Below are 15,743 nucleotides of genomic sequence, written 5' to 3'. Positions count from 1 at the left end.
TAGTGCGATAGTAGGCTAGTGTCTGTAACGACTTAATACAGTGTACTGTTCAAGATGGATGAGGTCCCTAGGTTTTTCTGCAGGTGCATTTTTCTTCATTAACAAAATTCTTATGTGTTGCTTTTTTCTTTATCGCATTAAAATTTATTCTTTTGATTTTTAAGAAGTACAATGGAGGTTAATACTCATATCAATCAAAAAAGTTGATGATGTACTTGGTACCCTCTCATTTTCACAAATATCCTCATCAGTGTTACTACCCTTCTTTCATTTTTTGCAGGTTGGCTCGCTGCAATTTGCTTCCTTTTCTCCTTCTTTAATGCTATGAAAAGAATCATCTCATTTTCTTTTTCAACTTGCTCTCTCATACGTTCTTTTCAACATTAGATTGAACAAATGACATTATTGGTGGAACAACAACGTCAATAGTCCCATTAACATACCAATCTGCAAATTCTCGTCACTATTCTCATCTCCCATCTATATTTATTTTTAGTTTCCAAGCCAATAATTTGAGCGTGCAAACTGGGAGTTATTCTTCTTGCTGTTTTTGATGGAGTGATTGTTGGAATTTTAAGTTAAAATTATTATGTGAGTGAAAATTAGTTTTCAAGATTTGAATATCAAGAGATGTGTCTTTTCACCTATAAGACACCTAGTCATGAATAGATGTTATGGAGAGTCACCATTGGTCATGGTGAGTCACCGATTGGTGAAAAGACACCAAGTAGAGTCACCATTGACTCTATATAAACCTATCTCTAAGTATTGTTTTGTATGAGTTTTTTCACAAGCTTTTAGAGAAGTAGAAAATAAAGTTTGAAGCAAGAGTCAGAGTCATTTAAGAGCACAGTAATTGTCAACATTCACTGGCCTAATAGTATTGTAGTGCTACTTACTATAAGGCGTGATCGTCTTGGAAGGCGACATCCGTAGAACCGTTGGCACCGTATGCGGGGATGAATTGTCTTTAAGGAAAGAGGATTACCTCGCCTCGATTAATCCAATCCGATAAGTCTTTCTAACTCGCTTCTTGTTGGTATTTTATTTGTCGCATGTAGTAACATTGTAGAACATCTTCATCTTACAAAATATAAATCTAATTTCATTAATCATCTTCTCAAAGTTTTACAGAGAATAAAGAGAGAGAAAGATGAAAACAGAAAAACTAGAAATTCAAATTAAAGTTAATCAGAACAGAATCTGATAACAACTATTTAAAGAAAAACAGTTACACACTATGTTGTACACACTTGATCTTTTCTTAAGCACCCTGAGCATATTACTCTGTACCATCACTATCTGTAGAAGTGTCAGTTTGAGGACAATCAACATTTCCTTGCTATGCAGTCATACTAGCTATGCCATTACCCCCCCCCCCCCCCCCCCCCCCCCCCCCCCCCCCCCCCCCCCCCCCCCACACACACACCCCACCCCACCCCCAAGTGTAAGGTGGCTGGTGAAGAAACCTTCAACTTGGATGTTAAGAACTTAAATCTTGGGTCATGGAATCCCTTAGTGAATATGTTCAATGTTTGATCCACAATAGCAACATAGTAAACCTATAGAAGTTTAAGTCTGACAAGTTCCCTGACATAGTGAAAATCAACTCCGAGGCTCTTCATTTTGCTGTGCATAACAGGATTGGAAGCTAGTGAAATGGAGCTAACATTGTCACAACCAAGTCTAGATGAGGAAGAGAGAGTAAAATGGAGATCCTTGATGAGAAGTCGACAAATCCAATAAGATTCTGCCGCTGCAATTACTAAGGCTTTGTATTCTGATTCTGTAGATGATCTGGAAACAGTAGCTTGTTTCTTAGCTGACCAAGAGATAGGATTAGAACCAAAATAAATGCAAAAACCACCAATGGATCTGCTATCAGTGACAGCACCAGCCCAGTCAGCATCTGAATAGCCATGTAGAGTCATTGGTCCCTTGGTGAAACAAATACCAAAATCAATGTGCCCCTTGAGATATCTGAGAATTCTATGGACTGCAGTTAAGTGATGAGTGGTGGGTTGAGACATAAATTGACAGACTTGTTGAACTGCAAAAGAGATTTCAGGTCTGCTCCAGGTAAAGTAATGTAATGCACCAACAATGGATGTGTAGGAAGAAGGATCTGGAAGCAAGTCACCCTCATATGTGAGTTGAGCATTAGCTACAGCTGGAGAAGAGCAAGGCTTGCAACCAACCATGTTAGTCTTCTTGATTAGATCCAATATGTACTTGAACTGAGATAGAAAAATACCAACTGAACTTATGGAAACCTCAAGACCAAGAAAATAGTGAAGTGCCCCAAGGTCTTTAACAGGAAAATGATTGTTCAATTCAGAGATAAAAGCAGTGATATAAGCTGTATCATTTTCGGTAACCAAAATATCATCAACATAAACTAGCACTATAGTGAGCCTTTTACCCAATTTTTGAACAAAGAAGGAAGTATCATCCAAAGATGCTAATTTTCCATACCATGCCCTTGGAGCCTGTTTCAAGCCATAGATGGATTTTATGTAACTTACATACATAGTTAGGGTAATCTTCATATTGAAAACCAGGAGGCTGCTCCATATAAACCGGTTCTTCCATATCTCCATAGTATGAGTCTGATGGTGGGAGGCTTAGCTACAGGGCTGAAAGTTTTAGAAAAATCAATACCAAATTGTTGATGATAGCCCTTTGCAACAAATCTGGCTTTATGCTTATCAATAGTTGATAGGATCCGGAGATGCCTATATATATAAACCGCAATCGCACGGCGTCTAACTAGTAGACAACGACAAGTACGGGTCGTTCCCACGAGGAGCGGTGGAAATACTAATAATAAATATTCTCAATCAATTAACCAACAATGATGTTCTCGGATTTTTTAGAATTATCAAACAAAGAAAAATAAACTAAACAAATAAAATAAACTCAATGGGAAAGATGGTAACCAGGGTTTATAGTATCTACCACAACTTCAATCAATTATTGAAATGAAACATAATCCATGAATTATTTATTGTCCGTTATATTGACATCACCTATTATATATATTAGAGTCGCAAATATCACTGGGACGCCCTAAGCATGGCATATCAAAAGACTAAACTCAAGCATATAACATCAAATTGCATTAGCGAGAAAGTTATACGAAACTAATTATAGGTTCACAAATAATACCTGGCTATTCTAAGCATACTCCATCAAAGGATTTAACCCAGTATGAAATATTAAGTAGACAAATATATTTGCAATCATATAAGTTAAGCACAAAGGTTACTGCATTGTACAGAACCGGTGAAGCAACAACTAAGTTCATCGTTGAATCAATATATAAAATCACAGAATCAATCTATTCAAATCATAATGGTCTAGTGCTAAATTATTCAATTCGAAATAGCCTAAAACTCCACGTGATTTCAACATAAACCCTGGTTACAAAAATATCTAGCCAGACATGGCTTTCTTAAAAGCCATAGAAAAAATATAAATCAATCGCTAATTAAAAACGAAAATGGGAGAAAATAAACTTCAAACCCTATTCTCCGAATTGCGGCGGCTCAGTGTAGTCTCCTTCTCAAAGTTTGCTTCGGCTCTGTGGCCGCTCGCTTCCCCCCTTTTTCTTTCTGTCTCCGTTGAAGTATATAGTGCTGCGAAGGGTTTGAGTAGAACCCAAACATGAAACTTCCCACAGGCCCAATTCAGTTATCACCCATTTCAGCCTCTGCCAAAGCTTCGATCGCTGCTCCAGTTGACGTCCCCTGACCATCTGATTTCTGCTCCATCCTACACTGACCACAACACCTTAATCGGGCCACAGCACCAGCTTCCATCTTCTCACCGTTCAGTCCATCTTCAATTTCTCCACGGTTATTTAAGCAGCATCAATCACCATCCACAGCTCACCAACATTGCAACTAACACCTATCGTTCACCACTGTCCAGCCAAAATACTTCTCAACCAACAGCGAACCAAAATCTGGCCACTATCTATTACGAAATCAAATCAGCCAACATAAAACCACTAACTGTCGCTTCCATCTCAATTCACTCTGAGATATGCCCTTGCTCGACGATGAACTCCAAGCGTTGGATTTGTTTTCCTCGTCATCTGTATATTTCCACGAAATCATCATCTCGCACCTTCCTCTCAGCTGCCCAGCAACACAATAACGGCAGCATCTTTAGTTTGTCTTCCATGTATATACGTCCACCACCAGTTTCGCTTTTGCTGTCCTCATCTTCTCCTGCGTTTTCTGCCGTAACCATTATGATATCACCACCAGCTACCAGTGACCATCCTCCATGCAATCGGACATCCCCACATATATACTTGCAGACTGAATCCACCACTCTCATGAACTTCCAGTAAACACCAATGATTCAACCAGCTTCAGTTCATATGCAGCTCTCTGAACTGAACTCCATCTGCATTGATTCAATCCGCCACCATTTCTTAATGAACTCAAGAGCTTCTTCTCCCTGCTCCCTATCTTCTCTATCTCGGCTTCAACTCCAAATGAGTCCCTGTTCAGTCCATGAAAGAAACTGATCCCAGCACCATTCTTTCTACTCTGTCTGTTCAAGTCTCTTCTCTTTTGTCCATCGATGCCACAACTCAGTACTCAAACTTCGGCAAATACAGCATCCAATGCTGTTATCTCGGCAATAAATTTAAGTTCGCAGCATCAACTCAACGTGTCACCAATGACAACAACTCCCATGCATCAGTCTTCATTACCATGTGAGGGTTTCTATAACCCAAGATGAGACAAGATGAACAACACGAGACAGAAGAATAATTGGATGTGATTTTTCTGTCCTTCATTGATAACAAGGACACCTATATAAAGGAGTTAGATTTACAAAAATCTTGTGAAGATATTCTAAGAGAGGTGAATATCTCTCAAACAAGGTAAGTGAATATATACAAAATATACAAGAATATACTAGAATATACATCCAATACCCCCCCTCAAGTTGGAGCATGAAGAGTCGAAATGCCCATCTTGAGAAGAAGATTTTGAAACTGCTGACGACCCAAAGCTTTAGTCAGAATATCAGCTAGTTGAGAGGTAGTATGAATATAAGATGGAAGGATAGTACCTCGAAGTATTTCATCACGCACAAAGTGACAGTCAATCTCGATATGCTTCGTTCGTTCATGAAAGACGGGATTATTAGCAATATGTAACGCATCTTGACTATCACAATGAATCGAAACTGGTTTTGTATGTCCTATACCAAAATTCCGTAACAATCCATTTAACCATATAATCTCACAAGTTGTGGAAGCCAAAGCACGATATTCTGCTTCGGCTGAGGAACGAGAAACTGTGGTTTGTTTCTTCGTTTTCCAAGATATAGGAGAACCCCCGAGAAATATAAAGTGAGCCGTGAGTGAACGACGACTAAGTGGACAGCTAGCCCAATCTGCATCACAATAAGCGTCAAGAACTAACTTGGAATCAGCTCGAAGTAATATACCTTGCCCAGGGATAGATTTCAAATAGCGCACAACTCGAAGTGCAGCATCCCAATGTGATTGAGTTGGTTGGATGTTGCATAAACTGGGAAAGAATATGAACAAAGTAACACAGATCCGTCAGTGTAAGATTGAGATAAATCAGTCTCCCCACCAACCTTCTATAACGAGCAGGATCAGGCATGGGCGAGTCTGATGCAAGAGCCAGCCGATGATTCTCCTCCATGGGAATATTAGCTGGTTTGGAACCGAGAAGGCCTGTTTCTGTCAAGATATCTAGAGCATATTTGCCTGAAAAAGAAAAATTCCTTTGGAACTTCTAGCTACCTCAATGCCAAGAAAATATTTTAATTTCCCCAAATTCTTCATATGAAAACATCTGCTTAGATATTCCTGAAATTCGAAAATAACAGCTTTGTTGTTACCAGCAATAACAAGATCATCCACATACACTAGAATATACATAATAATATTTCCATGGCGATAAAGAAATAACGAGTGATCACAAGCACTGGTAGAAAAACCATATGTATGCAAAGCAGTTGCTAGCTTAGCATACCAACACCGGGGAGCCTGGCATAAACCATACAAAGACTTACGAAGTCTACAGACTTTTCCAGATAATCCATTACTGAAACCAGGAGGAAGTCGCATAAAGACTTCTTCATTTAAATCACCATGAAGAAACGCATTGTGTACATCCATTTGAACTAACTCCCAGTTGTTTATCGCAGCAACCGCAAGAAGAGTTCGTACAATAACCATTTTTACTGTAGGAGCGAAAGTTTCGGTGAAATTAATTCCTTCCTTTTGATGATTTCCAAAAACGACTAATTTGGCTTTGTAGCGCTCAACCGAGCCATCAGATTTTCGCTTAATTCGAAAAACCCACATACAACCAATTGCAGACTTGTTGGCAGGCAAATCTTCAATTGTCCATGTACCATTGGAGATTAGTGCAGCAATTTCAGCCTGCATTGCCTGACGCCATCGTAGATCAGCCATTGCCTCTTTAAATGATTTGGGTTCAACATCATTTGAAATAGATGCAACAAAAATACGATGTGCAACAGAAAATGCATCACAATTCAAAAAATAAGTTATAGGATAGGGAGTACCTGAGGACTTGACTGGTATAGGTGAAGCTTCAGGGGAAACCAAGGTCGTGTTAGACTGTTTTGAAACGCCCTGCCAGTGAACAAAATCCTTATGCCTGACATTCTCAAATTTTGTACGTTTACCCCGGCCTAGTTCCTCGTCTGCAACTATACTGTGATGATCTCGACTATCTGCAGTTTCGGTGGGAGAACGAGTAACAGATTCTGTACCAGACGCAGGTACAGCAGAAGAAGAGGCATGAGACAGTGCTGAATCAGTATCCTCACCAGCAGAACATGTATCAATTACAGCAGGTGCTGTCTGAGAAATCGCCTGTACATCATTATCAGCGATATGTGCTGTGTCCTGTACAGCATCCAGGAAGTCTGACGGAATGCTGGAACTAGTCTGTGGAGGTGAAGTAGCATCAGGCGAGGGAATAGCGGCGGAAGAAGAACCACCAGAGACATGTGGATCATTGTATTCAGCTTCAAAATGATTGTCAGACAAATTCCTAGTAACTGGTTCAGTGACCTCATCAGAATACAATGAGTGCAGTTTCAGAAGCTCATCGTTATCTGCCAACGGGAAAGTATCTTCAATAAAATGTACGTCTCGAGACTGAAAGTAATGACCTGTGTCGAGATCAAATAGATGCCAGGCCTTCTTTCCAAATGGATAGCCGAGAAATATGCAACGACGACTGCGACTGTCAAATTTATCGCAAGGGTTGAGGTTTTTCGCGTAACAGAGACATCCAAATACCCTAAGAGAATGAATAGGTGGAGCTGAACCATAAAGAAGGTCATAAGGCGTCTTGAAGTGAAGAACACGAGAAGGGGTTCTATTAATCAAATAGGCAGCGGTAAGGACACATTCACCCCAAAAATCGATTGGTAAGGATGCTTGAAAACGTAGTGCACGAGCAACATTAAGAATGTGACGATGCTTCCTTTTCACCCTAGCATTTTGCTGTGGTGTCTTAACAACAGAAGTTTGATGAACAATGCCATTGTTTCGGAAATAAGAGAAGAGACCTTTGAACTCAATTCCATTGTCACTCCGTAGAGTCTTAACCTTTCGAGTAAACTGTCGGTCAACCAGTGCAAAAAAATTTGTTAACAAGGTAGGTACCTCATCTTTGGTTTTCATCAAATACACCCAAACACATATAGAAAAATCATCAACAATGGTTAAAAAATATCTCGAGTTACAGGCACGATTTGGATGATAAGGCCCCCAAACGTCGCAATGAATTAACTCAAATAAATCAACTGCCCTATTATTACTCAATGGAAAAGAAGTACGAGTTTGCTTGGCTCTATGACAGACATCACAAGCATGAAAATCTAACTGACTATCAATACGACCAATTTGAGGTAGAGACTTCAAAGCTTGGATAGAAGGATGACCAAGCCGTTTGTGCCATAATTCTATAGTAATCTTCTCTAACACAACGTTGACACGAGTTGGTTTCCCTGCCATCAAGCAATACAGCCCATCCATGAGCTTACCCATACCAATCCTCGTCCTCAAAGTATGGTCCTGTATAACATTCAGAATTAGTGAATTGAACACTGATAATATTCTTCTGTGCATGATTAGCATGCGATGAAGATAAAAATTGAGATACGGAGAGAAGATTGCATGTGAATTGAGGAACGAACAACACATTGTGCAATATAATAGAGTCATTTAACTTCACAATCCCAATTTTGGTTGCTTGTATGCTGACACCATTAGGCAGACCAACTTGAAGAGGACTAATATTACGACAAGATTCAAACAAATTTTCATCGCAACAAACATGATTGGAGCCTCCTGTATCAACAATCCAGATGTGACCACGCTTACCAGAGAGACGAACATGATTTGTAGTTGGCATCTCACCAACGACAGCGTTTTCCTTAGCTGCTGGTTGGTTACGGTGAGCTGGTGACTCGGTTTTGAGAGTAGCCGCAGGTGGACGTCTGGGCTGGCGACCATCTGGATATCCGTGCTTCTCCCAACAGCGATCCTCAAGATGTCCACTGTGACCACAATAGGTGCACTTCAATGGAGGTTTGACAGCTCCTGTTTTCGATCCTTGTGGCTTATTTCCGTGAGCGAAAAAATACATTGGAGTAACAATATCCTCCTTTGGCTGAGTATAAAATCGAACCTCTTCCTCTTGGATGAGACGAGAGTACACAGTGTGCAGAGGCGGAAGTGGTTCGGTGCCCAAAATACTAGAACGAACATTAGCATAATAGGGTATGAGACCCATTAAAAATTCACGTACCTGATCATTGTTACGTCGAGTACGAAGAATCACATTAAGACCACAAGTACAACCGGAGCATTGACAAGAAGGTAAGGCATCAAAGTCATTGATGTCATCCCAGAGTTTCTTGAGCTTCCCGTAATAGTCTTGTATAGACTCTCCATCTGTTTGTTTGCAACCGGCGACATCAGATTTAAGCTGAAATTTTTTTATTCCATTCCCAAGAGAAAAACGAAGCCTGATATCTTCCCATAAATCGAATGCGGTATCACGATAAGAATTTGAGGAAAGAAGAACTTGATCAATTGTATTAAAAATCCAGGCAACGATCATGTAGTTTATAGTCCACCAGTCATCCAGGTAAGAAGAATCAACAGAAGGTTTAGAGAATTTACCGTTAATGAAGCCCAGTTTTCGTTTCGCACCCAGAGAAATACGAAACCCTTTATCCCATTCTTCATTTCGATCCTTTGAGAACTACATGTGTGATGATAGTTCCTGGTCCATCATTTGAAGCTAGAGCATATATAGAGGACTGGCTTTTAGGTGAAGAGGACGTTGAAGTTAAAACACTAGACATTGATACCGGACTCAAGATACCATGAGGGTTTCTATAACCCAAGACGACACAAGATGAACAACAAGAGACAAGAAGAATAATTGGATTGTGATTTTTCTGTCCTTCATTGATAACAAGGACTCTTATATAAAGGAGTTAGATTTACAAAAATCTTGTGAAGATATTATAAGAGAGGTGAATATCTCTCAAACAAGGTAAGTGAATATATACAAAATATACAAGAATATACTAGAATATACATCCAATACCATGGGTTGTTTATGGCAGCAGCCATTTACTTCTCCATTAACAACGTGATCAATCACTATATAAGTAACAACCAACAAATATCCTCCTTCCTATCCAAACTCGAGTTGCTTGCCTTAGAAATGAATTTCTTCTTGCTTTAGGAAGGAACAGAAAAGGCTGTTCAGATTCCTTGAACATTTCAATAAGAATTTTGGTGAAAATAAGGCCACAACTATTGTTTCTCTGCAGCCACTAGTGGGCCGGGCTTGAGTGGTGCTGATATGTAAACATACCAGGCCAGCCACATTTGAAGCTCTCTTCTATTGGCAAATATAACTCCCACTTTAGTCGTTTATCTTTCAATAATCATAAATACCTGTATTTTCTGCAAAAGGCTTAAACCGGTGTTATTAGCCAAAATATCGAGTCAATATCGAGTCCTAGTTAATATAAATATGGATATTAAATGTAGCACTTTCGTGCTTATCAACACCCCCTCACTTATATTTTTCTAGACCTCGATCAAAACAAAGAAAATATCCACTAAATAGCTGGACATAGAAATGTCTGCTAAACAACGAGACAGATCCGCTAAACAGCAAGATCGAGAGATGTCTGCTAAACAGCTAGACAGATCCGCTAAACAGCAAGATCGATAGATGTCTGCTAAACAGCTAGACAGACCCGCTAAACAGCTGGTCTTTTTTTTTTGTAAGACCCGCTAAACAGCTGGTCATAATATGCAGTTTTTTTTTGTTTTTTTTTGGACCCGCTCAACAGCTGGTCATAAATTGCAAGAAAATTCCTGAAAAAGAAAAGTAAAAAGTTAACCACTCCCCCACACTTAAACATTACATTGTCCTCAGTGTAATTGAGTCATCCAACGTAAAACTTAAGATGGAAAATTCATAATATGCGAAAATAAATAAATAAAAATAAAAATAGAAATACATACTGGAATGTACATAAAGGATCCCCATAAACTAATAACCTGAAAATTTGGGGATCAACCCAAAATACAGTATTTACAAATGACAGCTTCACACTTATGCCATGACAAGGCGGAGACACTAAAACTATTAGAAAGCAAAAGTTACCCCCAAACCTGGTTTTTACTACACATGGAAGTGCATAAAGAACAAAATATGGGGATTATATTGAGACTGAGGAAATGTCAATTGGCTCATGCACAGTATCAGGCACAAGCAAATCCTCTGGGTATTTGGATGCAAAGTACTCCAACAGAATTTTAGAAGCACACAATTCTAACCCTAAATTAGGTAACTTTTGGAAGTCTAAGGGTCTAGACACAACCTCTAAGTCGGGTGAATGATTTTGAGAGATAGATTCATCTATAGAATTAGGCAAACCCTCTGCACAATCATCCACAAGGTCATCTATATGTTCAGTATGGGACAGAGAGTCACTACATGATTCATAATCATCATCAACACATAATCTTTGACATTCAAGAACTCTCAATCTTTGATCCAAACTAAGCGGTGTGTGTTTGTAATACTTCTCATATATCATTAAAGGTGATTCTTCACTTAGCTCATGTGGAGTAGGGACTCCATACCGTTGCTTATGCATATACTCCCCAAGCGTCATATCAGAAGATGTCTCCTGAGAATGTGAATTTCTACGCTTATATTCTGCAAGTGTCATCTTAGATGACGTCTCGTACAATAAATTCATCATCCTCAAAGGCTCCTGAAATAAAATTTTAAAACACAAAAAGAGTCAAAAGGGAAAAGAAATCCTTAAAAAAAAGTAAAGTACAAAAATAAAATAAAAACCTAACTATTTACAAAATCAAAAATACTAATTACAATATTCCACAACCGCTCCTCGGCAGCGGCGCCAAAAATTGATAGGATCCGGAGATGCCTATATATATAAACTGCAATCGCACGACGTCTAACTAGTAGACAACGGCAAGTACGGGTTGTTCTCATGAGGAGCGATGGAAATACTAATAATCAATATTCTCAATCAATTAACCAACAATGATGTTTTCAAATTTTTTAGAATTATCAAACAAAGAAAAATAAACTAAACAAATAAAATAAACTCAATGGGAAAGATGATACCCAGGGTTTATAGTATCTACCACAACTTCAATCAATTACTGAAATGAAACATAATCCATGAATTATTTATTGTCCGTTCTATTGACATCACCTATTATATGTATTAGAGTCGCAAATATCACCGGGACGCCCTAAGCATGGCATATCAAAAGACTAAACTCAAGCATATACCATCAAATTTCATTAGTGAGAAAGTTATACGAAACTAATTATAGGTTCACAAATAATACCTGGCTATTCTAAGCATACCCCATCAAAGGATTTAACCCAGTATGAAATATTAAGTACAAATATATTTGCAATCATATAAGTTAAGCACAAAGGTTACTGTATTGTAAAGAACCGGTGAAGCAACAACTAATTTCATCGTTGAATCAATATATAAAATCACAGAATTAATCTATTCAAATTATAATGGTCTAGTACTAAATTATTCAATTCGAAATAGCCTAAAACTCCACGTGGTTTCAACATAAACTCTAATTACAAAAATATCTAGCCAGACATGGCTTTCTTAAAAGCCATAAAAAAAAATATAAATCAATCGCTAATTAAAAACGAAAATGGGAGAAAATAAACTTCAAACCCTATTCTCCAAATTGCGGCCGCTCAGTGTAGTCTCCTTCTCGAAGTTTGCTTCGGCTCTGTGGCCGCTCGCCTCCCCCCCTTTTTCTTTCTGTCTCCGTTGAAGTATATAGTGCTGCGAAGGGTTTGAGTAGAACCCAAACATGAAACTTCCCACAGGCCCAATTCAGTTATCACCCATTTCAGCCTCTGCCAAAGCTTCGATCGCTGCTCCAGTTGACGTCTCCTGACCATCTGATTTCTGCTCCATCCTACACTGACCACAACACCTTAATCGGGCCACAGCACCAGCTTCCATCTTCTCACCGTTCAGTCCATCTTCAATTTCTCCACGGTTATTTAAGCAGCATCAATCACCATCCACAGCTCACCAACATTGCAACTAACACCTATCGTTCACCACTGTCCAGCCAAAATACTTCTCAACCAACAACGAACCAAAATCTGGCCACTATCTATTACGAAATCAAATCAGCCAACATAAAACCACTAACTGTCGCTTCCATCTCAATTCACTCTGAGATATGCCCTTGCTCAACGATGAACTCCAAACCTTGGATTTTTTTTCCTCGTCATCTGTATATTTCCACGAAATCATCATCTCGCACCTTCCTCTCAGCTGCCCAGCAAAACAATAACGGCAGCATCTTTAGTTTGTCTTCCATGTATATACGTCCACCACCAGTTTCGCTTTTGCTGTCCTCATCTTCTCCAGCGTTTTCTGCCGTAACCATTATGATATCACCACCAGCTACCAGTGACCATCCTCCATGCAATCGAACATCCCCACATATATACTTGCAGACTGAATCCACCACTCTCATGAACTTCCGGTAAACACCAATGATTCAACCAGCTTCAGTTCATATGCAGCTCCCTGAACTGAACTCCATCTGCATTGATTCAACCCGCCACCATTTCTTAATGAACTCAAGAGCTTCTTCTCCCTGCTCCCTATCTTCTCTATCTCGGCTTCAACTCCAAATGAGTCCCTGTTCAGTCCATGAAAGAAACTGATCCCAGCACCATTCTTTCTACTCTGTCTGTTCAAGTCTCTTCTCTTTTGTCCATCGATGCCACAACTCAGTACTCAAACTTCGGCAAATACAGCATCCAATGCTGTTATCTCGGCAATAAATTTAAGTTCGCAGCATCAACTCAACGTGTCACCAATGACAACAACTCCCATGCATCAATCTTCATTACCATGGGTTGTTTATGGCAGCAGCCATTTACTTCTCCATTAACAGCGTGATCAATCACTATATAAGTAACAGCCAACAAATATCCTCCTTCCTATCCAAACTCGAGTTGCTTGCCTTAGAAATGAATTTCTTCTTGCTTTAGGAAGGAACAGAAAAGGCTGTTCAGATGCCTTGAATATTTCAATAAGAATTTCGGTGAAAATAAGGCCACAACTATTGTTTCTCAGCCACTAGCGGGCCGGGCTTGAGTGGTGCTGATATATAAACGTACCAGGCCAGCCACATTTGAAGCTCTTTTTTATTGGCAAATATAACTCCCACTTTAGCCGTTTATCTTTCGATAATCATAAATACTTGTATTTTCTGCAAAAGGCTTAAATTGGTGTTATTAGCCAAAATATCGAGTCCTAGCTAATATAAATATGGCTATTAAATGTAGCACTTTCGTGCTTATCAATAGTGCCATCAGCTTTGTACTTAATTTTGAACACCCATTTACACCCAACAATGTTTTGACCTGGAACTGGAGGTACTATGGACCATGTACCAACATTCATAAGAGCTTCATGCTTATTAGACAAAGCAACTCTCCATTGAGGAATCTTATTAGCTTGGGTAAAACAAGTTGGTACAGGCTGAGAAGCATCAACAAGTAGAGCTACAGGAAACTTGTGAGAAGTGGATAATAAATATTTTGGCTTAAAAATTCTATTTTTACTTCTGGTGATCATGTTATGAGTACTAGGAAGTAAAGAAGCTGGAGGAGGAGCAGAGTCCTTAGGAAAGAAAGGCAGATCAAAACCAAAATGTCTAGAAGAAGGAGCAATAGGAATGGATGCAAGTGTAGAAATGGAAGTAGTAGGGGATGAGGAAGTGGAGGAAGATGGAAAGAAAGTGGAATAAGGAAAAGAATGCTCATTAAACAAGACATTCCTAGAGATGCAGATCTTACATGTAGTGGGGTCTAAACATCTATATCCCTTTTGATTGAGACTATATCCCTGAAAAATGCAGTGTTTGCTTCTTGGTGGTAATTTAGTAGTAGTAGTATATGGCTTAAGCCAGGCTGCCAGGGAAAGCAAGAGCAACCAAAAACCTTAAGAAAATTATAGTCAGACGACTTGTGAAAGAGTACTTCAAAAGGAGATACAAATTGGAGTGACTTCACTGGGAGTCTATTGATAGAGTAGTTGGCAGTATGAAGTACCTCAGCCCAATACTTGACAGGTAGTGAAGATTGAATAAGCAGAGTTCTAGTGACATTAAGAAGATGCTTATGTTTAGTTTCTGCAACACCATTTTGCTCAGGTGTGAGTGGACAAGTGAATTCATCAAAAATTCCTTTAATAAGAAGAAAGGATTTAAAAAGAGATTGTAAAAATTCATCTCTACCATCTGTTCTAAGAATTTTAACCTTACAAGAAAGAAGGTTTTCTATCTGTGTAACAAAAGTGATGAACAAGTTCTTAAAAGCAGATTTATTTGTCATAGTAAAAATCCAACAGTATTTTGAGTAGTCATCAATTACATTAGCATAGTAATTACAATCACTAACTGAAGCAGTATGACAAGGACCCCAAAGGTAAATATGTAGCAACTCAAGTGATTGACTAGCTTTGTTACATGACATTTGAAAAGGTAATTTTTGAATTCTACCAAGCTTGCAATCAGTACGAAAGACTGGTTGCTTAGCAACATTATGGATATTAAAAGACTTGCAAACATGTTGAAGAGTCTGAAAAGAAGGATGTAACGGTATGAACTTTTTTCCTCAGGTTTAACCAAACCCAATTGTCAAAATATGCCCCAGATTTCCTAAAACTCAAAAACTTAAGTGTTAAGTGCCTTTTACACTTTTAGGATGTCTCAAGAATAATATATTTAGTCTTTAAATAGAAGTGTTTTCTTTAATCTAAATCCCTGGGTGTTGTAATAATAACCCATGCAGTCGAACACATGTCCAACATGTGAAAGGGACACATCCCGTTTCTGGAAGAAAAAAGAAATAATATTGGGTCGGAGAAAACAAGAGAAAAAGGGGGATTATTCTTCCCTTCTTCATGTCTCTTTTTCTTTACTTCTCTCTAAAGAAAATTTAGAATCTGGGTTCATGCAATAAATGGAACTAAACTGGGAAGATTTTTGAGATAGAAATTCATTGAGTTGTTCTTGCTGGCTGATTTCATGAACGGAGATGTCATGTAAGAGAAACCAAGAT

General features: G+C 38.8%; 1 protein-coding gene across 1 annotated transcript; it reads right to left on the bottom strand.

Moving 5' to 3' along the window:
• Positions 1–1,562: 1,562 nt before the first annotated feature.
• Positions 1,563–4,347, bottom strand: LOC113306009 (uncharacterized mitochondrial protein AtMg00810-like). The gene is made up of 2 exons (XM_026554999.1): positions 4,132–4,347; positions 1,563–2,489 (listed from the first exon to the last, which is right to left on the bottom strand). The coding sequence occupies exons 1-2, from the start codon at positions 4,345–4,347 to the stop codon at positions 1,563–1,565; spliced, it is 1,143 nt and encodes a 380-aa protein (XP_026410784.1).
• Between the last annotated feature and the right edge of the window lie 11,396 nt (positions 4,348–15,743).

This window comes from Papaver somniferum, chromosome 8 (genome assembly GCF_003573695.1).
Source record: "Papaver somniferum cultivar HN1 chromosome 8, ASM357369v1, whole genome shotgun sequence".
Lineage (NCBI taxonomy): Eukaryota > Viridiplantae > Streptophyta > Magnoliopsida > Ranunculales > Papaveraceae > Papaver > Papaver somniferum.
This window is presented reverse-complemented; position numbering and strand designations above follow the sequence as displayed.